Source organism: Colius striatus, chromosome 2 (genome assembly GCF_028858725.1).
Source record: "Colius striatus isolate bColStr4 chromosome 2, bColStr4.1.hap1, whole genome shotgun sequence".
NCBI lineage: Eukaryota > Metazoa > Chordata > Aves > Coliiformes > Coliidae > Colius > Colius striatus.
In genome coordinates this window covers 101936651-101959613 of record NC_084760.1, presented here as the reverse complement: position 1 = coordinate 101959613, position 22963 = coordinate 101936651, and the positions used below count along the sequence as shown (strand labels likewise).

General features: G+C 36.9%; 1 protein-coding gene across 1 annotated transcript in view; it reads right to left on the bottom strand.

Annotated features, from left to right (window-relative positions):
* The window catches only part of PRKN (parkin RBR E3 ubiquitin protein ligase), a 710202-nt gene that overhangs the window by 106264 nt on the left and 580975 nt on the right, over positions 1 to 22963 (bottom strand). Inside the window, exon 9 of the mRNA XM_061990230.1 lies at positions 9305 to 9454. Coding sequence (XP_061846214.1) covers positions 9305 to 9454 — 150 coding nt within the window. The remainder of the gene's footprint in view (positions 1 to 9304; positions 9455 to 22963) is intronic.

The window sequence follows — 22963 nt, the reverse complement described above, 5'->3', positions numbered from 1 at the left end:
AAATATATGGAATGAAAAAATAAACATTTCTCTTCTACTGTTGAAAAGACAAGCTGCTGCTTTGCTTCACAGACATACTGTTGTAATTACAAAAAAGTGTCCGAAAGAGCTTTTGATTAAAGGTCTTGTAAGAGATCCTGTATAGCTGTAAGCCCAAGAGGAGCACTGGGAAGCTGTAGACTATTTCTTGTTAGTCTTCACTGAAGAGTTGTTCTTCATGGAAGTGTTAATGCACCCTACCCCCAGCTTTTTTATGGCCCCTCCCTGCGGTACACTTTCAGTCTGCATTTTGTGATATTCTTTTTTTCCTCCCAAAGAGTTTCACAACCTCAGTAAGTAATAATTTTATACTTTCCAGATTGAAAATGCAGTTGTAGCCTTGAAAGAATGAACCAAGAGCATGGCAGACTGACAAAGATACTACATATTTCTGAGAGTCAAGGTAAAGCTGAGAAAAGAAACTCTTGGGCATTTCTTTGTTTGGCTAATGGAGAGATATAAAAACTTGCAAATATTTGAAATCGGGATACTACTTTTAGTGGAAAGAAAAAGTATCATTGCTTTTAACTTCCATATTGATACAAACTGCTGTTTTCCATGTTTGTACTTAGAATACACTTAGCCACCAAATCTCTGTTGCAGTTTTTCACTCATATCCAATGATGTCAAGACAACAAATGCCACAAAAGCTGTAGAAAGGAATGTGTTTTGGGGTCTGTGTGAGCTGTTAACTCAGCTTAACTTTTGAGTTGGGCTACAGGACAGAATTTCACCAGAACACAAAATGAAGACATATTTTCTTTAGTATTCAGAACTTTGAATTCTTTTCCTGGCTAAATTACAAATACCAGTCAATAGATTCATTCTAACCTAAGATCTTATTGTTCTCCTCCTATCTTTTTACTCCATCGTTTCTCATTGATTAAGCAGCTCTTGCATTTTACAATAATGCAATAATACAATCCAAAGGGCCTCTGGAGGCCTTCATACAAAACTTCACATGAAAGGCAATAAATAGGCTTACGTTGATTCATATTTATTTTCCTTTTCATTTATAAGTGATTTTCTGCATTCAGCCTGTGTTTTTCTTTCCTGTTCAAATACAGAAGGTTTTCAGGAGATTGCTCAAATAAGCCTCTTACACAATTAGAATCCTGCCCTCCGTGGCTGCCATTCTCAAGCTGCACATCCTCTGCTGATTGCATTATTGTTCCCCCTCCAGTGCCTCAGTGATACATTTGTGTATTCATACCAAATCTTCTATTAACCCCTAGTTTCACTAATTTACAAATTTATTCTTCTTATCAATTATAAAACTGCAGTCAGCATATGAGCTATATAAGCAGGAAAACTCAGGCAACTCTTGTGGTCTGGGTCAGACTTTTAACTCTGATTTTTTTATAAAATAGCTGAAGGAAATACAGGTTGGCTTAAAATGGCTACACTTTTCTATCATGTGCAAAGCTTTTCTCTAAAAAGGAGTAGAATCTTACCCTGTATGTAAGTGGAATATCAAGTCAGTAGACAGAGTTCAGTTTCCCATACATGCAGAATTACCTGGAAATGCCTTTAAAAAGATTATTTTTCTTTCTCTCCTATTGTTGTACTCCATACCTTTCCTGATAGGTGACATATAAAACTTTGTACCCTGACTGTGTCTAGGCACTTTGTTGAAGAGGAGAGGAGTAGTAAGAAAATAGTAGTCCCAAGTTCTCTCCAGCTATAAAATTCCATTATATTTAAGGCCTGACAGAATTATTAGTGCAACTAATATATAATCTCCTGAGCATCATAATCCATTAAATGTCATACAGATACTGGTACATAGAGCCCAATGATTTTAATTTGACAAGAGCATTTTGGTGAACAAGAGACTAAATTGTAATGTGCCACAGTCAGAGATGAAAACAGACAAAGATGTCATCAAGGCCTAAGGCTGTTGCAATAATAAGGAATTTCTAGGTGAGAAATGCCACCAAAATTCCTGGAGATGACATGTAGCCAATCCACCAACTCTGGCACAGAATGTCAGGTCCCTGCCCATGAGATCTGAGAGAAAATTTTGACTTCTTCAAATTCCATGATCAGTTTAATCGTGAGCTGAGTATAGGATTACCATATACTCAATAGATATCTAAGAAAAGAAATGACAGTCAACCGGAGAAAGTACTTTTGCTGGAGCTGAAAACCGCTCCAGAATCCATTTGCTAAAATCAATTTACAATAAGCTGTGGATATTTTAAATTGTGCATTTCAACTACTATAAAATGTTGTTCTCTTTCTACAGGTGAAGAAATTTGAAGCCCAAGTAGCTTCAGGTCTGGAACCTGAATATTCAACGAGTGACAAAGTTGAGTGTTTAGTATCTCTAATATCAACCTAGCAGCCTTCCAGGGCACTGTTTGATTTAGCAGTTTACAAGGACTAAGATTTAGTTGATAAAACCTAAACTTAATGACTAATGTGATTTCAAATCCAACTCCTATTTTTTCTCAGTCCTCCATTTAAAATTGGCCTCATATGCTTCCAGTTTTAGCTTATTCCCATTACAGACAAAGTGGTAAAATTGTGGCCATTTAACTTCTGCAAAACATTGGTTTATAAATCCCAGTCTGAGCTGGCTTCCATTGATGGAGACTAGTTTTATCATTTCTAGTTCCCAGGTCTGAGTTTTGACTTATCTTTATGTGCAAGAACTTGATTCTACCCCAGTTTTCTCTGATACAATTTCCGTGACTCAAATACATTGTTCTGTTGTCTGTGTTCTCATGTTAGGTTACAGGGACAAGCAGGCTCCATCCCTTTATCAGGTAACTGCATCTTTACCTCCTTGTTCTGTCTTTCTCAGAAGACATACGACAGATTTTAAATGGCGAGCTGCTAAGCAAGCCACGGAACAGTAAATCAAGCCAAACCACTGAAGACACTGCACACACACATATCTTCAGTGTGCATGTACAACTACCATTTTCTATGTGTCTGTGTGATGCAGAAATCAGGAGAAAGCCATATCCTGCATAAATTATGGGATGCAGAATTTGATCACATAATATGGGGCATCCCATAATGTTCTGGACATCCGGCAGACAAAAGTAGTAAGTTTCAATTCTAGGTCAGTGAGAGCTGAAGAGATTCATATTGTTTTCAAATGATATTTTACTAGCTAGCTCAGTGTGATTTGGGATGTAAAGTAGAAAACAGTTATTACTGTACCTACTGAATGAGGCACAAGTAATTGATTAGTTCTCCAAATTTTGCAAATTTATCTTTGATTTGTTTTACTTTTGCTAGTCCTTTGAACTAATGCTACTCATGTTATTAATAATGGAAACATTATCTACTCACTGCTGACTGCTGAGATTTGTATCAGTCACCAGATCAATGAATTGCACTACTGCAAGATAGGGGCAATGGAAATAGCGCACCTGGACAGCAATACTTTGTTACTTGCACAGTGCTATTCTGGGGTAAACATTTTGTTAAAACATCAACATTCAACTACATGTTAAAAAACCCCATGTTTTTACACTTAATTTTAAACTGTGTAAAACATTACCAGAAAAAAACCCCTTACAAATCCAAAACCAATTCTAGTCAGTCTGAGAAAGCCTGTCATACTTTAACAATGAAACAACTTGCTTAGCTACTGAAGCATAATGTGTCAACAAGATGGAATTCTGCTTTCTAAAGGCTAGAGTGCCCACTCAATAGAAGAAAGCAATATATGATTACTGCTTAGAGCTTGTGGTGCAATTCTAGCAACTCAGCATTTAACAATAATAGAAAATGTCTGTCTCATTTTCATTCCTGTTGAAAAAAACGCCCTATACAATATTATGAAACTCTCCTGCTGTGAGTTGGATTCTTAATCTCAGCAATATCTTCAGCTATTACCTTATCCATGGTAATACCTTTCTGGTGAATTTTCTTAAAAGCAAAAATTTAATAACATATGGAACAAGGACAGATAGCTGAAATGTAATAACAAAGCATAACCCTTCAATTTTACTACAAGTAGTAGATAGTAGCTATCTCCTATTTCCGTTTTAAAGTTTGGCAAATGACATAAGGGTCTCAAGGTCTTCTGTTTTCTGAATTATTCCTCTGTTTTTCAAAACCTTGGAGCTTCTTATTTCTGCTTCTGATTCAACTTCCCCATCTTTATTCTCATCTTAAAATTGAGGCAAAAATTCAGATCATTGGGCACATGGCAGTTTTTCTCACATGATGTTTTATTCATCTAATTATAAAATTAGAAAGATGGCTTTTCAGTACAAGTATCTTTAAAGATAGTCTTACAACTGCTCAGTCTGATGTATATCTTTATACCTTGACATATCTTAGAAGGTATTCATTTCCTTTTTACATACATTCAAGATTTTCCTGGTACTCCTAATGAAGAAGCAAAGCATATGTCTTGACAGAAATATTTATACCTATTTTTCTGTTTGAAAATCAAGTCTTTTAGGTTAGTCAGACTTTCAAACACTTTCATCAGGTAGTGTGTATGGCACAACACGACAAATGTAGACATAGTAGAAATTGCACATGAAAGTACATGCCGATCACGACAATACATTGCATTAGAGATGAAATTTATAGCAGAAAACTTAAAAATTGACGAAATTTACAGCAGAAAACTTAAAAACTGACAGATGTGCAAACCGCTTTTCACTTCTAGACTGGGGTACTCTTACAAACTGTTATGCACTTTCATATAAATGAAACGGTTAGGAAACAGTATTTGTGAGCTAGTTCAGTTTCCAGAGTACAGGTGCACTCACATGGTACTCCAACAAAGATATAAAACTCTAAAATAAACAACCGAATCCCAGAAGTTTAGAAGGACACAATCAACCAATAAAATATCATTTGAATCATTGAAATTAAGTGAATAGGAATGTGTTGCTTGGAATTTTTACAATTAAAATTTGTCTCCTCAAAACAAAATATTTCCCCAATTATTCAGGACTTGCCTAGATGCATATTATTGCGCTTAACAAAGACACCACTGAAGATGTAACATGTAAGCTATGAAATGCATGATCAGGAGAGACATGAAAAGAAGCTTTGCAAACAATAGGAATGTATATTGCACTTCTCATGTAGCTATTTTAGAGTGTCTTCTATTCTATTAAGCTTTCTGAAAAAGCAGACAATTATTAATTCGACAAATATTCTACAATTGCTTTTGACATGTGCTTTCTTAGCCATGGAAGAAGAATGTTAGAAGAAATCAATGGGAAAAAAATTGCTGGGAAGAGTGAAATTGCCTTAGGGATTTTGTTCTATGTAATACAACCAGCCTAGGAATTCTATTTATATGGAAGACATGGTATTTATATCTATTGATTTTTCAGGGACTTCTTGCAGTCTGCAGCCTTAAAATTTTACTTGTCCTAGAAGGGAACACATCTGGAAATCTGGATGTTCTTCAATAGCATTATGCTTACAGAACAGTAAATATAGTGTAAAAAATACGAAATATCCCCCAACGTTGTGCTCCATTTGCGATGTTATAAAACTTCCTTTACCATTACACATTTAATATCTTAAAGTCAAGTACTACTTGAGCACTACTGAGGACTGAGTTTCATATTAGGTGATCTGAATGAGGGGTCACAAAAACATCAGTTATGACAGCTTGTTCCTAAGACCATTTAAACTGTTTGCCAGACCTTCAGATAATTTAGAGTGGTCTCTTCCATGAACCTCCAAGTCAGGTCTCCTAGCAAAGGATTATCTGACTATAGATGATCTCTGGAAATAGATACTACTTCTTGATTATACAGATTATGCAAGGAACAAAAAGACCAACAGAAGCTCTACCTCCACTGTCCCTGATCCTCTAATGCATCTCATTCCAAGGGACAGGTCAACTGATACTGCATTCTGCAAAATATTTACACTGTTGTGGAGCAAGGGCTGAGATGCGGTCACACACATTAGTCAGTTACTGATGGATATCGACACAGGATGGTTTGCAAGACAGATGAGCTTTATGTGTAGAAACTGAGGCATACTAGTATAGCACATTTTGAGGCTCCATTCTAACCTGCTTTCAACTCCAAACTTTTCTTTAATATATAGGAAAGAGTATGTTAGTATAATATAAACCAAGACAAAAATGTTTTATTTATAGGGCTTTTGTATGCCTTGATTACCACAGCTTTCCTGTACCCAGGCCAGCTGGTACAATATGTACTGTCTTCTATGTTTTGTTGCTGTTTTCTCATATTAAATATGTCAAAATTTTATATCTGAGCAATAAAAGTTAGTAACACAAGTCTGATGCATAGTAATGAAGGTATAACAACAGTGCATAATGGTAGTATCTTGGTAAATCAATTAATATGTTTATGGCCAATGATGAAATATAGGAAAGATTATGCAAGGGTGAGGTTCAGTCAGTTGTACCACAGCATGGCTTTGGCTGAGGACTATTCATAATCATTAAAACGATATCTGCATGCTACGTTTCAAGTCAAAATAAATCTCTCTTCTTTGCCTGAAAGATCTAATAGATAGGCAGTGCCTGACTGCAGACAGTACATATGGTACATATGCTTAAATTTAAACCTCTCTCCTCACTTTTTTGGTTCAGTTCTGTCTAGATATTTACCAGGCTGCTTCTAGGCCCCATATACTGCTGTTTCCAAATTTCCTGTGACAGAGCAAAACCCATCATCTTTAACTTTACCAAAGGTCCTTTTAGTATATTAGTCTTCTGGAGAGTCACATTTAGCTTTGACTCATTTACCACTCACATCACATATCAGAGAAAGAAACTGAGGAAGGTAAAATGTCTGCATCCTTTCCTAGCTCAGTTGTCTGTTCATTTTTCAATATTCTTTCAGAGTTAGTTGGAGCCCTTATATGTTTGAGACTGCCTCCAACAGTTTTCTCTCTGAATAACGGAATATTTCTTTTGCTTCAGTCCATAGTGGCCACATTATTTTTTTTTTGGTTTCTTCTGTCTCTCCTTTTCTAAAATGGCTGCTGAAAGCCCTTCTCATTTTCCGTCCTGACTTTCTCTTGGAAACCTATCCCTCCCCTTCCTCCCTCCCTTGACCCATCTTATCAGTTAATCAAACACTTGACAGTTGTTAGCTACCCTTATACTGCAATTCAGATCTGAACAATCAGTTCAGCTATAGACAGCTATTTCTCTACAACGGCTTTTGGCTGAATTACTCACCACTGATATTAGATGTAACTTCTGCTGTTAGCAATATGTTATCAACTCTGAACTTTATTCAGAGGTTCAAATACCCTGAATGAGACTCTACACACCTAAAGTATGACACAGATATTCGTAGAGAATCTATAGATTCACATTGTCTTCCTTACTTCTTTGCTTACCAACTTCAATAAGGAATACGTCTCTAACTTAAGCTGTACAGTTAAGTATTGGAAGGCATCTCTTGCTACCTTTATTTGGATGGACAAAAGAGATGTTCTTTATCTCGGGCCTTTCTTTGAGCTTGTAAATCATTGTAAACTCATGACGGAACCCAGACCTCTGAAGTGGATGTTCCTAGATTCCGTAAAGAACAGTGGAAGTCTAGGAAAAAAACCACCATAGTTTAACTTTTTGAATAGAAAAAAGAGTGACTGCAGAAAACACAATGGAAATAAATGGCTTTCCTCACTGTCTTGATGTCCGTGCAGGTGAATCCTTCAGTCAACTTTCTCATAATCAGCAGAATTCAGCGCTAGGATCCTCACTACAGTAAATCTTCTATGGCACATCTTTCTTAGGGTTATTATTTGCCAGGGTGAAAAGAAAGATTAAAAGACATGTGTTTTCATCCTATTCCATTATAGATTCTGAGGAAGGTGTGAATGTTACCAAAATTTGGCTTACAAAATTTGTCTTCTCATTTCTCATTTCAGCCTCAGTGAACTGAATCCTCTAATGTTCAAGATGTCATACAATTCAAAACAAAGGGTGAGGTTAAATTCAAGACTATAGATCTAGTCCCTAGCAAGCACATCACAGAGTGCATAAAAGAAAACAGAGCAGTTTGCTAAACCAGGCAATACATCAATCCTTTGTGCTATATACACTTTATTTACAGACCATTCACAGATTCAGAATGATGATGAATGAAGCTACAAAACACAGTTTTATTTTCATCACTTCAAGGCAGACAGTTGAGTAAAAATTATTTGTGATTTTATCTTTTTAAACCTATCTTTAATAGTTAATGCAGATGTATTTCTTTTTGCTTACTCAGTGTTGTTCCTTAGTACTTTCTCACCTTTTGCTTTATTTTATAGGCCTAAGTTGGCTCAGTGAGCCTGTGGAGTGCTTTGTTTTGCATGCACCACTGCATGGACAGATAGGAAGTTTTACCAAGGTCGACAGATGCTAACCTACTCATAGAAGACAAGTTACTACAACTTCCTAGTTTGGCAAACTATTATTCTTCTGTGGTATCAGTTTGGCCAACATCAAAACTGCAATAAAAAGTGCATTTTCCACAAGAAGGACAACAGTAAAAACATGATAATATTTTATAAATATAGATATTTTCTCTTCTCTCATAGTCTGCATGGAATTCAGTAGTAATACCAACCATGGAAATAATAACTCAGTCCAAACATCAATTAGGCACTCTGATCTAATATTTAGTATGTTCTTTTATATATAAATTTCTATCTACATATTTCTATTTTCCCCAAAGGCTGATTCTTGTAAAGTACCTGTTTTTCCTACCACTCAAAAAATCACTGATCCAAATAATCTGACCACTTTGTAAAATCATTTTCAGGTGTCATCTGTTTCCAGAAATTCACCTTTAATTGTGCATTTCCCCTGCTTAAAAGCAATTTTTATGAGAAAACAAAAATATTTCCATATTTCTTTTCATCATGTATCTTAACACGCATAAGGAATGACCACAGATTGGTCATTCTCTCTCTTTTTTTCTGTGACTTATAAAGTGTTAATATAAAGACTGCTTTGCTTGAGATCCTGATCATTACTGCTGAGTGCCAGGAGGAGAAAGCCAAGCACATTTGGATTGTCATCTGCACAGTTCAATTTCTTTCTGTAACTACTAAAACCAAATAAAGCAAAGAATTCTGGAATAGACATAGTCTACACAGTGAAGTCATCGTTCTTAAGCTATGGTGCTATGTTTAAATTGTTTACTGAGCTACAGTATCCCACACTGGTACGAAGTGCAATTCAGAGTCTGATGGAAAAGATAAAAAAACCCCCATTTGCCCCCTCATTCTAATATTTTACAATATCAATTGTTTCCCACACCACTAGTAGGAAAATGTACGTTCTTACCCCACAGCCTATTCCGTTGCCTGGTTCACATACAATTTTCCTTATTCCTGGTTCGGGAAGCAAACCCGCTCCACAGCCAGGAGATGGACACAGCACTCCTCCCATCTGCAGCACGTATTCCTCGGCCCCATAGCGCTGGTAGCGGTTGTACTGCAATGCAACAGATTGATATCAGCTAAACTTCTATCAGCACATACACACAGAACAAAAAAGCACAAATTTTGGGCTTGAATCTATCCCACATAATCAAGGTAACTGTCCTAACGTCTCACATGCTAGGTTCAGGTTATTTGTCAAAAGTTTAAAAGTTCACAGTGTTGTTAAATGGGGTGTCACTGAACTCAAACACATATCATATGCATCATTTTTCTGACTCACAGCTACCATTTTAACCACCAGAAAATCGTGTGGGATATTAAAATCAAGAAAACAGCAGGCTGTTTCTGTAAGTAACATCAAGAACTCTGATATTCCTATAAAAAAAATATTGTAAACATCATAAATACAGCCCAACAACAGAGACTGATAAATACTGTGTACAGATTGAAAAGAATCCCACAAAAGCCCTCAAGGATCTATAGTTAGATGTATAATATAGTGTCTTGGAGCTAAAAGGTTGTAAAAAGTTCCAAGCTGACTTTATTTGTAAAATAAATATCATTAAACTGATTGGCAAAATAATTATCTGCATATTTCTCTCTCACTTATTTAAATTTTAGGTGTATTTTTTTCCCCAGGGTCTCCCAGGAAATGTTCTTTTTTTATACAGTTTTCATCTAGTTCTATCTTGAAAGTCTAAAGACTGTGGAAATGTCTCCATGTTCATAATGGAGGCACTGACACACAGCAATTTAAATAACATGTTCAGCGTATCCTCACTGACAAAAATGGCAACTCTAAAATGACTGATGACATTGCAATAACTTTCCCTGGTCTAACTCACCCTGCTTTCAGCTGGAGATAAGCTAAGCAAGTACAAATCATGCTGCATATATGTAAGTCACATTCACTCGAGCGTTGTTGGTGCAGTTCCACGCTAGTGGCTATATAACTATTGTAAACCAGGCTTCAGATTCATCTATAAATCTGGTCTACTCTATAGTGAAATAAATGAAAGCATTTGGTTCTAACAGCCCCAAAGAAAACAGGAAAATCCAAAAGGCCAAAGAGGAAGGGAGCAGTATGAATTTTCTCCACAAGCAGAATGACTTTATAGTGTGCTAAGGAAACAAGACAGAGCTTTATGTTACAGCAGTCACGACAGTATTTAGTGCTTCATAAATTTTTATTCCACAACTGCTCAGGAAAATCTTGTTACCTTTTTTTTTTGGGAGTGGATAACAAACAAAAAATTCTTTTTCCAATCCCTACCCCTCTCCAAAGAAATTCCAGCAGGAAAATGGAAGCATTAGCACCAAAACCTTGTATACAAAGCATGTAAAGAATTTTTAATTACAAAGACAGAGGCTCCAATGCATATTATGTGGGTACACTTAAGGAGATTCTTCTGTAAAGGTTGTCATAACAGGTCTTGTTACACTGGCTTTTTAAAAAGAGTATGTGACATCTTAAAACACTATAAAACATAGTGTTACATCACAGGAAAAAATCCAAACCCAAATTAAAAATATCCACCTTTGTCAATTAATATAAAATCATAGAATCATTATGGTTGGAAAAGAACTTTATAATTATGATCTAACTAACTTAACACCATCAAATCCATCACTAAAGTAAACCATATGCCTTAGCACATCATCTATGTGTCTTTTAAGTATCTCTAGGGATCGTGAATCCATCACCTCCCTGGGCAGTCTGTTCTGATGCTTAACAACTCTCTCCAAACAAACTTCCTCTCAAAAGAAAAGCAAAATCTAAAAGGAGAAAAATCCTTCAAAATATCACTTAGTGTATGAACAACAACCAGAAAACCTAAATCCAGGATATGGAACTGAGAATCAGCAGTAGTTTGAAAAATATAAAGAACACGTCTGCAGTGTCTTCTGGAATGCAGAAGCTCAACAAGTCAACTGGTGTTTTTCTATGTTATTAGTAATAACATAGAAACTCAAACTGAGTTTCTATAACATAGATACTCAAACTGAGAGTAATGGCATAAATATTTAATGTTAGACTCTCTCAACTTCAGTAAAGTTTGTGGTCCTTGCACTAAATACATGCTGAGTGCTCTGAGTCATTCTGTTGGACTTGAACAGAAATATGGGTAACAACAGCTGCAAAACTCCCTGCTGATCTAATTTTCCTTCAGATCAGATACTGGACCTGAAGGTGAGGATGGTGGTGTCTTGCTCTCTTAAGAAGGAACGTTGTACTGGATTTGAGAATGTTAGCAGCTTCTCATTACAGAGGCAACAGTGACAATGTAACGGTGATTCTGTCAGCATTTCCATTATCAATTCTCATCTGAAAAAAAAATATATGCTTTCCAGACATTAACATCTCATGAAAGAGCACAGAGATATTCCGTGTCTCCTCTTTTTTCTTTTTTTTTTTTTTTAAATTTATTTTATTTTTTAATACACAAAAAATGGATGATAGGTAAGATGAGAATCAAACTGTCTCGTTAAAGAAATTACAGGGAATGTCCAGTCCACCTATTGGAAAATGGACAAATCCATCATATTCTGTGCCACAAACTTGACATTTTATACTGCCAAATCAGTACAGCACTCTTATAAATGATTTTCACACTATAAAAGCCAAAAAAAGGGATCAATTGGAAGACAAGAAAGATCCTACTAATTGTGTTTGCATGTCTTTACATCTTGTTATCATCTTATTTTCTACCTTTAAAGTCCAGACACGTTTAGGTGTAATTTTCCAATTTATAGTTCCTCGTTTCTGTGCACTAGCTCACTTAAAACCCAGCAACCAACCAAAACATGTAGTCACGGAACATAGGGAGAATGTGAACCTGCTGATGAACAAAGAGGTTGCCCTGGTGACGGAGGATGCAGAGAAAGCAGAACTACTGAATGCCTTCTCTGCGTCACTCTTTATTGCCAAGGTCTGCCCTCGGGAAGCCCAGTCCATTAAGGATAGTAGAATAGTCTGGAGAGTGGAAGATTTTCCCTTGGTGGACAAGTATGAAGTTAGAGACTTGTTGGGTAAGCTTAACACCCATAAATCTATGGGACCTGATGGGATGCACCCACAATGATCTTTAGAGGTCCCTTCCAACACCTACTATTCTGTGATTCTGTAAACATATACGTGTTTGCTGCCATAAAAGTCATTGGAATTTATGTGCTGTATTCAGCGAGTTGAAACAAAACAACTCTACATTAAAGGCAGATTAATAAAGGCTTGTAAAGGACCAACAATTATTCATTAATTATTAATTAACTATTTGCATGTAGTGACAGATTATACCTATTAGAGGCATTTTCTCCTATATACTCCAGCCATACATATTGCTCAGGACTGATGCAATTAACATGCTTAAAGCAAATCAAGTTTCAAAAGCCTTTACATTTCATTGGCGCCCTTGATGTATTTTTGATCACATGTCTGGATGAGATATTTAAGGATATTCCAGCAGACAACCACCACTGGTTTACTCTTTTTCTTAACTGGAGGTTCAACATTAGATTCATTATATTAGTTTGGATTTCTGCAGTGATGATACTCCTTTTATAATTAACAAGAAAGACAGGACAAATTCATCTTTTCTCTTTTAGATTTGTGCATTAGCGTGAGAAAAACTGAGCCCTGGTTCTGCCTGTTCTGTTACCTACAGAGATCAGACAATTTGCTTAGATGTTGACACCTGAAATCAGGTGACTCCCATAACAGGTTCTTCAGTTTCAATTATTCTGATCCTAAGTCACTTGGCCTGAAAATTATACTTAAGCAACTCCAAATATATTGGATGAGAAGAAATAAGATACCAAGCAAAGAATTTATCTTGACTTACATGCAATGGATAAGATGGATGGGATAAATCACCCTCTGGAAATCCTACAGCTGAAGCTAAGGCAACTAACTTAGGCTAGATAGCTAACACAAGGAGACCAGTCACTAAAATATGAATTTATACATTCAAAATATTACATATTATCTATTACTCAGTTACCATCAATTTGCCTCTGTAGTGGGTGTTTGTAGAAAGGCGTTGGTAGCAAAGGAGCTACGGGGGGGGGCTTCTGTTGAGAAGCTGCCAGAAGCTTCCCCTGTGCCTGATAGCACCAATGCCAGATGGCTCCAAGATGAACCCACTGCTGGACAAGGCCAGGCCAATTAGAAATGGTGGTAATGCCTCTGTCATGACATATTTGAGAAGCGGAAGAAAGGTATGGTGCAAGTGTGAAACACTGCAGCAGAAGACAGGAGCGAGAATGTGAGAACAGCTCTGCAGACACCAAGGTCAGCAAAAGAGGGGGAGGAGGTGCTCCAGACACTGTAGCAGAGGTTCACCTGCAGCCCATGACAAAGCAAGCCCTGCCCCTGCAGGCATGGAGGCCATGATGGAGTAGAGATCCACTCGCAACCCATGGACGACCCCATGCCAGAGCAAGTGGATACCTGAAAGAGGCTATGACCCCATGGGAAGCCTGTGCTGGACCAGGCTCCTGCAGGACCTATACATCTGTGGACACAGAAGAGCCCATGTCACATCAGGTTTGTTGTCAGGACTTGTGACTCCCTGGGTGTCCCACACTGGAGGAGTTTGTTCCTGAAGGATTGCTTCTGCTATGGATGGGACCCACACTGGAGAAAATCTTGAAGAATTTTAGTCTGTGGGAAGGACTCATTGTTGGAGAAGTTCATGGAGGAATGTCTCCTGTGGAAGAGACTCCACACTGGAGGAGGGGAAGTGTGAGGAGTCCTCCCACTGAGAGGAAGGAGCTGCAGATGGTCTGATGAACTGACCATTACCCCCATTCCCCCATCCTCCTTTATCACTGAGCAAGAGGACATAAAGATCTGGGAAGAAGGGAGGAGTGAAGGGAGGTGTTTTAAGATTTGGCCTTTATTTCTCATTACCCTCTGATCGTTGATAAACCAAACTAATTCTCCCTGAGATGTGTTTGTTTTGCCTGTGACAGTAATTGCTGAGCGATCTCCCCATCCTTTTCTTGACTTGCAAGATTTTCATTATATTTTCTCTCTCCTGTCCAGCTGAGGAAGGGGAGTGATAAAGTGGCTTTAGTGGACACCTGGCAGTCACACAGGGTCAAACCATCATAGCCTTCTATTTAGAGATGCACTCATCATGTGTGAAGGAGTTCCACATGAACAAGTAAGAAAAACATCTCCAATTATTTTTAGGGAAAACCTCTTACAAAGTTTAATATATAAGAAACTTGCCTGAACTGGCATTCATGGCACCTGATTTCAATTCTTGGCAGCATCACAGCCTTCCTGCGGTTTTCACGTAAGTCACTTAATCTATGCTTCTCATCAGTTCCCCATTTGTAAAGAAGGAGAATGATACTTGCTGATTTCACTGTAGTGTTAAGAGGCAAAATGCATTAATAGTCATGAGGACATCAAATACTATGGTAATGAGAGGCATAAAATTATATAGAAATCACCATCCGTCTACTGCTGCTAGAAATCAGCTTTTCAGCAAAGCACGTCAGGCATTTATATGCTACTGTAATAAGGGCTTCAGAAATACAGGTAGGTAAATAGTTTCCAGATTCACTGTAAGACCATGTATTTCAATGCTTTGTTCTTTGAAAATATTATTTACTCCAAATCACTACTGTTAAAACAGCTAAAGGTATATGAACCGTGGAGCCATAAAACATTTAATTTTTTTTATCTCAAAACTGCATCCTGTTGTGGACTTTCTTCTCAGTTTGGAATTGTCCCAATTGACTCAAATCTATGTTTTTCATGGAATAAATTTTTTAGTGGAAAGGATTCTCAGCTCTATGTATGGTATTTAATCTATAAAATGAAGCTCTTTCAGGCCACCTTTGCTCATAAACATTTGTCAGGGCCTTTAGAAATAGTTTGCATAAATCATTTTAAATTATAGTATGACATAGATGGGGAGGATGGATAATTGTAACCATTTATTCCCTGCTCCCCACTTTCCAGATTGGGATGGTTTTCCTTGATTCTTAGATTGACACTGGGTTTTCAATCAATGGAAATTCAAACATTTAATGTTCTAAATCAGTGAAATCATTGGGCTGGCACAGGAGTAAAACAGGTTTAGCTATGGATTTCGGTCTTTTCAGTTACATTGAGATTCAGATGCTAACACAAATGGGAAATGCAGCTGAATGCACAAAACTCTTGCAAAATACACTTTGTGAATACAACCATTCCTTGCCATGTTATTTAATTTGCAAGTTATACTTTAATATCACAGAACCATAGAATGGTTTGTGTTGGAAGAGACCTAAAATCCAACAGTCCTTGCCATGGCACACATGACTGCACAGTTTATTTCCCTTTTTTTCCTCATACCTAAAAGCATCTGCTCAGTAGTAGCCTCCCAGGGAGCTTTGGGGAAAAGTTTAATAGTGGATGTAAAACTAAAATTTCTAATCTTTGAAAGGCAATTTGATTACTTGTTTCTTTTAACTGCATGTAACTGTCTCAGAGGAAAGAAAATCTACTTTCTGGAGTCAGATTGTTTTTACTGCTCCTATAAATCAAATAATCATCTGCATATTTAAAAATTAAACTGTGGATACTATTAGTCCATAATGTAAACTAAGCATTTTATTTATATGCATTATGCATACACATACCCAAAAAATTCCAAAATATAATTAGGCAATTTTAAGTTCAAAACCCTTAGTATTCATTGAACTGGTAAAAATACTTAAAAAACAATTAAAATACTTAAAAAGAGATGGACTGACAAGACTTTCTGGGGTGTACCCTTACTTTCTTTTTCCTTAGTTACTGGACTCCTGGCTGGCCAGTAGTAAGATAGGAAGGGCAAGTTCAGAGCATCAGTTCATTGTTGCTCCCACAGAAGCACCACAAAGGAGACCAGAAAGATCATCTTCTAGAGGGCTGGAATTTGCCTGACTTGGAAGAATCATGAACAATTAGGTAAGGCAGTCTCTGAAAATACTTGGATAGGAAACTGCTGACTGGACCAATGAAACACAGTTCAAGGATGAAATTAAACTTAAGTAGAGAGGGGAAAACTTCAGTTTGCAGAAGATGAGGAGTATGAAAACAGAAAATAAAGAATACTAAGTGAGGATGCTATAACAGGTTGTACTGGAAATCAAACTGAGAGGCAATATGATGCAGTGAAGAAAGTAGACTAAGCACAGTCTATGACTTGGGACTGAATTCATAAACTGTTGGAGGTTTGTGATCTTCCAGTAGGTATTTGTGGAATCAGTCTGGATAGATCAAATGCTGCAGATAAACATTCAGTTCCTTCTGACCTTTGTGGTTCTGGAACCAATATTCCTTTTGCTCATACAAGTAATAACCATCATGACAGTAACCAATGCAAGGAGATCTTTACAGGTGATGCTGTTGCAAATTGTGCAACTGAGATTCACTGAATTAGAGATACTGGCTCCCAGCAATTCTACTTTGCAAGTCACAAGAGTGAATACATGCACATTCTATGAAAGCAGATAAAAGTCACCCACAGGATGGAAGAAGTCCAAGCCGAGATTATGTAGTTTGTATACTTCCAGCTACAAAAAAATAGGTAGTGTAAAAAGGATCAGGAGTTCAATTTTAGAGAGTGATGGGATAATGATAACAAATCCAAAAGATGAGACAAATGAGATAGATAAAAATCAGATATTAGATAGAAAAGTGGAAGAAACTGAGATATATATAGATATCATTAATGTTTCATTTAGCAATTATGAACTAGAGAAATTATTCAGTGAAAAATATTTATTTTTTAAACTGAATGTGAAATATTGAAGTACCTTAATTTTTTCCCCAAGTTTAGTTATCAAAAGTTTTAAACCCTTAAATATTTCAGAAGCATGTTGTTGATCATCTTTGACAGTTTCCTGCACTAAATTTGTCTAATTAAAATTGTTACATGACATTATTTTTGCCTGAATGGGTAAATATGTATCAATCAATTTCATTGACTTTACATTAATATTCTGTTGCACATACAAAAAAAAAAATCTTCTAGCAAGCATTGCAAACAAAAGAAAAATAAAAAGGACTTTTCCCCTCACTACACACACATATTGTATACAAATTTCTTTAAAATCTCAATTAATGTCAAATGATTTCAGTCCACACTGTGTTGTTTTAATACTAGATTTCCATGTCTCCTAAAGTTACAGCTCATAGCAAAAGCTAGCACAAGCCCACATCACTTTTGTACAGCCTGGAAATATGTATCTGCAGATTTTCAAAACAGGGTATTCCTTTGCATAAGTGTTCCCCAACTGTCAAGGAAATGTGAAAAAAAAAAATAGGAGTGCCCCCATTCAGGCTTGCTCAGATTCCAGGGATATAAACACCCACAACATTTCTAAAGAAAAAGTGAGCAGTGATATGAGTTGCAATAGCAGGTGATAGGAGAGATCTGTTAAAATTGATCATTTCGCTGTCAAAATATCAAGAAACTGGCCAATACATTCTGCAAAGTTGTCAGAGCAGATGATATAGCAGAGAAGCGCAGCTATACATTACTTAGCAGCTTCTTTTCTTGCCACTAGTGTGTCATCTGCTTCGTCTGTGCTCTGACCTGTTGGGGGCACTCAGGTATAGCAGCACATTGCTTGCTCTTGCGTTATTTGTTTTCCTTTCCAGCTTTCAGATGTAGCTGCTATTTTATTCATGAATCACAATATTCCATTTAAACAATTAAACAAGATTTCTTTTTAAATTTTTTTTTAGCACTTTGAGAAGAAGAGGGAAGTTTCTCAGAAAGTCATTAGGGACACTCCATAACAGTTTACTGGAAGTCTTCTTGCTATGTTGGTATATTATAGTGTTAAGGTCTGAATTAAAGTGTTCTCTCTGGCATTGGCTTGTTGAAATACCTGCTTCCTACTGCATTTGGACAGAGCTCACATTTAGTGCATCTTTAACATATTTTTGTAAGCAGCTTGTACTATCACCACTTGTAGAACCATTTGCATTTACTTGCACAGGCAACCAGCCTGACAGGGCAAGTGGTTAACTGCAGTAGACAAACTTTCTTACAGTTTACTATTTTTCAATATCTATGCAGTTAATAAATTTTTCATCCCAATTCTGAGTGTATCTCAAGTACTTATCAAGTGAAGCAGTTAGCCAGTACATTGGACTGCATCCATTATGTCAAGGGAAAATGACAGATTATAAGCTGTGAGATCAAATTGCAAGAAAAAGCTCAGAAAAGCTAAGGATGCTTTGAAAGGTTCAGGTTTTAGCCTTTCTGGGGCTGCATTTCCAGGAGACTCTCTTTGTCTTGTACAGGCCATTGGGCACTGTGAGAGTCTGTGAAAAGGAAGTCCACAACAACACGGTCAAAGTTGCTTTCAGAGACTTTCCCAGGTCAAACTTCTTGGCATCATCTCAAAGGGTCAACCATCAAGTTGAGTAGCAATGTGTTGCTAAAGGTATTTGTGTTACATATTAAAACAATTACTCTGGAAGCTGGTTTTCCGTGGCAAATTAGGTATCCACAATTCACGTACTAGGGTTGCTCATACGCTTCTATTTCACAACAAAGACTATGATTACCTCTTTCCATAAAGTCTCAAAATATTTTTTTCTTTAAAGACTATGTTGTTGCCACCAACTAAACCTTAAAAGATAGACTTTCTAGCTAGAATGAATTTCCCACAATGTACGTTCCTGAGGGAATAGAAGACGTAAGAGTTTTACAAATCCAGGACCTTATTGAGAAGTTTGACTATTTGGACAACTGTTTTTTTATCATAGAACTTCTTTTACAAATGTAGTGGGTCTGGGATGGTAGTGATTTTCCACAGCAGCTCTTGCAGTGCTGTGCTTACTGTTGGCATCAATATTATGACTACCGCTTGCACAGCATCAGGGCTGTCCCTCCAGCATTCCTTCCCCCACCTTCACCAATAGCTGTGGGTGGGCACAATCTTGGGAGGAACCATGGCCAGGACAGCTGACCCAGGCTGACCAAGGAGATATTCCATACCATATGACATCAACTCAGTAATATAAAATGGGGGAGAGGAGCAGGAAGGGGGGCACAAGATTCATTTTTGGCCTTCCAAAAGCAACTGTTACATGTATCAAAGTCCTGCTTCTCAGGAGGCGGCTGGACATCGCTGCTGATGGGAAGTAGAGGGTAACAGCTTTATTTGCTTTAGCTTTGCTTCTCGCATGTGCAGCTTTGCTGCTTCTTTATTAAACTGCTTTTATCTCAACCCACGAGACTCTCATCTTATTTTCTCCCCTTCCCTGGCTTGCTGAGGAGGTGGGGGATATAGCGGTGTGGTGGGCACCTGGCATCCAGCCAGGGTCAAACCACCACAACAAAATATTGATCATCAACTTGCATCAAGTTAAACACAAAGCCCTTTTTTCTCAGTCTTCAATTTGTTTTCCTTCAATTAAACTTTTTTTTTTTGGACAAACAGGCAGACACATGTGTTTGAGTGGTTTGATCCTGCAAGGCAACTCAAAATCTTTATCTCTTAATGACATTAGCAAAAAATTTATATGGATAGTATTTACTGGAAACAAATATTCAATGCAAAAAACATGTAGAGACTAGGATTTTGTATTAGGAACAGTTGCTTGATTTTAGTTTGACTGAAATTTGGCTGATAAAGGTATGAGAGCTGATGAAGCAGATTCCTCTAAAGCATTTGTCATGCTGCTGCAAGATTAAGTATCTGGAGTGACACAAAATTAACATGGCATATATTAAGAGAGTGAAAACTTTGCTATATGGCATGTCTAAAATATAATTTTAACTGAGCAATCACTCTTAAGCAAGTGTGTTTCCAGTAGGGTCATAAAGCTATTGATTTTTGGCTTTACACCACCTAAAATTTTTATCAGTTGGAAGAAAACCAAGAACATAGAATATCAGTGATAAAGCTTCTAACAGTTTGAAAAGAGGAAGCAATGAACATGTAACATGGGTGGTTATATGCATGCTACAGTGGTATCTCAACTGTTGTTAAACTGGGTTTAAGCAAACAACTTTTCAGCATAGTCACCTGTAAAATTATTTTTCTAGGAATGAATTATTACCCAAAATTGCAAAACTGGGTTACTATCTGGGAAGCAGTGTGATGGATGATGAGTTGATTCTGAGCTGTGTCCATCCCCATCCAAAAGCACTGCTTAGATGAAAAAACGGAAATCTGGAAAGGGGAAATCATATTTCTTTTGGACAGTCACTGGATTAACTGGAACCCACAAGTTCCGGTGAGACTCTCCACCTCATGAAAGGCAACATATTTAGCTGACAGTCCTACTGACAAATAGGTGCCTTTTTTCTGTATAAGTACTTTTAATCCTGGTTTGGGAGGATGGTGGTTTTTTTCTGAGTTGCATTCATAGGTGGAAGTAATTTTTTATGATGATGATCACCTATTGCCTCATGACAGCAACAAAAGAATTGGAGGTGTAAAGGATCCGGACACTGAGGCACAAGAGATGTGTAATGTAGGGAGTATACTGGTGCTGGTAGAGTGGTGGAAAGAAATGATTCTATTAATTTTGTGTCTTTCATTTCCGAGAGGAATAGTAGGATCTAATGTCTAAAAGTGATTTGTAAACAAAGAATGGATGTTTTTCTAGGCAAGATACTCCAGTTTAAACAAGAATTAATCCAAGGAAGTCATGTAATGTCTATTCTAAAGGAGATCAGAACAGATTATCACATTAGTACATTCTGCTTTTATAATCTGGCCTTAAATACATAAGCATTTTAAAAATAAATCAAGACTGGATATGAAGCAGTAACATGTCCCCATTATTCCTTGACTGTTGCTTGGAGTGGAAGAAAATATATGGTTGATAATACTGAAATTGTAAGCAGTTCAAATAAAACAGTGTTATAATTTTTTTTAAACTAGAATGCATGTTAACAGAAAAAGATATACTTTACATATTTTTCAAAAGCAAAAATATATAACTAAATCTAAGAAATACATAGCCATGTGAATACAGACTTTGCCTAAAATTCCTTTCTTTATTTAGATGTATTTTAATTTGTTTTACCTTGGTTTTGCACTGGTTTCTCCTTAACTGTCAAAGTGTGTTAACTTAAAGCAAGAGCTACTGTGGTCATCGGTAGACTCACAATAACAATGTTTTTTTTGGGGACAGAATATAATTGCAATATTCTTCACACTTATATGGGTTTATGGAATAATTCAAGACTCATGGTAATGTTCAATTACTTGCAAAGACATTAGTTAATCCTGTAATGATAACCACTGTATCCAAATAACCTGTTAGTGTAGCCATTTTCAGAGATAGTCAAATGTTTATTGGACAGACTTGTTTTGCAAAGCAACTTTCCATCTGCATAGTTTTATGTTCCTAATGCATGACAACAAAAGTTTCTCAACTGTGTAGATGTATTCAATATAAGGAGGAGTAATTTCAATATGAAAGTCCAAAAGAATACCCAAAATCCTCAAAGTGGCAAAAATACTGTATTTATTTGATTAGCAAGACTCTCCTCAACAAATTCCTATACTGTCTTCAAGACTTCTCTTATTATTGGACAGCAATTAATTATCCTTTACTTTGTGATTCCTCATGGAATCCATTCTCATTCCATCATCGCAGTTCTGAAGTTTGTATATGATCATATAATTTAATATGCTCTTAGTGCAAAGGTGTAAAAGTAGGTGAGAGAAGCAAAGAAAGAAAATAGTAGGATTACATAAGCAGTCTTAAATCTGACATTTCCTAATGTCTGAATTCTTCATTTGCACTCTCTTAGCCTTAGTTTTTATGTCTACCACTTATTTTTCTAAAAAGCAAACAGACAAGAAAAAATGAATCTCCATCAATTAAATTATATTGTTCTGTCAGTGGTCATTAGCAAGGCTGAGGTCTACAACTCCATCCTCAGAGCTCTGCCAGTGAAGCTATCAACATTTATCTGGTTCAGTACTCTCCCTCATACTCCTGGTCTCTCGGTTTAGCTGTTTTCCCTACATTTCCTTCAAATCTCTCCATTTGTCTCAGTCCTCCTACTCTTACTTAGCTTCACCTCCTAGTACAGCCCAGTAAATACAGATCTTACTTTACATATAAGTCTCTTTAGTAAATTTCCATATTTGGTCATTCCCTACCAGTCCTTGGTCAGATCCTTATCTCTGCCATCTGGTTTCTACTCCTATCCTCTTTCACCATCCAGCTCCATATCTCAAGTGTATCCAAGCTTCATCTCACTCTTCACTCCATTTTTCAGATGGTTCTAACCAGTATCTTGGTCCCATCTATCCTGATCATAATTTATTTCTAAATCTTAAATCTCACAAGATTAATGCTTCCAGTACCTCCTTTGGTCTAGTCTGTTTTCTGTCTCATTTTCCATTCCTGTCAGACAAACCCTCCCACACTGTCCTACATGCTACCTCCTTGTTGAGGGAAAGCTGGGTCCCTGAGGAGTATGGCTTTTGACTTTCCATAACAACTAAAGTAGGAGGCTGATGGAGGAAAACTAGAAGTCTAGAAAACACACCAGCAGCCCTAACTGTAACAAAAAAAAAATGAAGAGTGACAAAG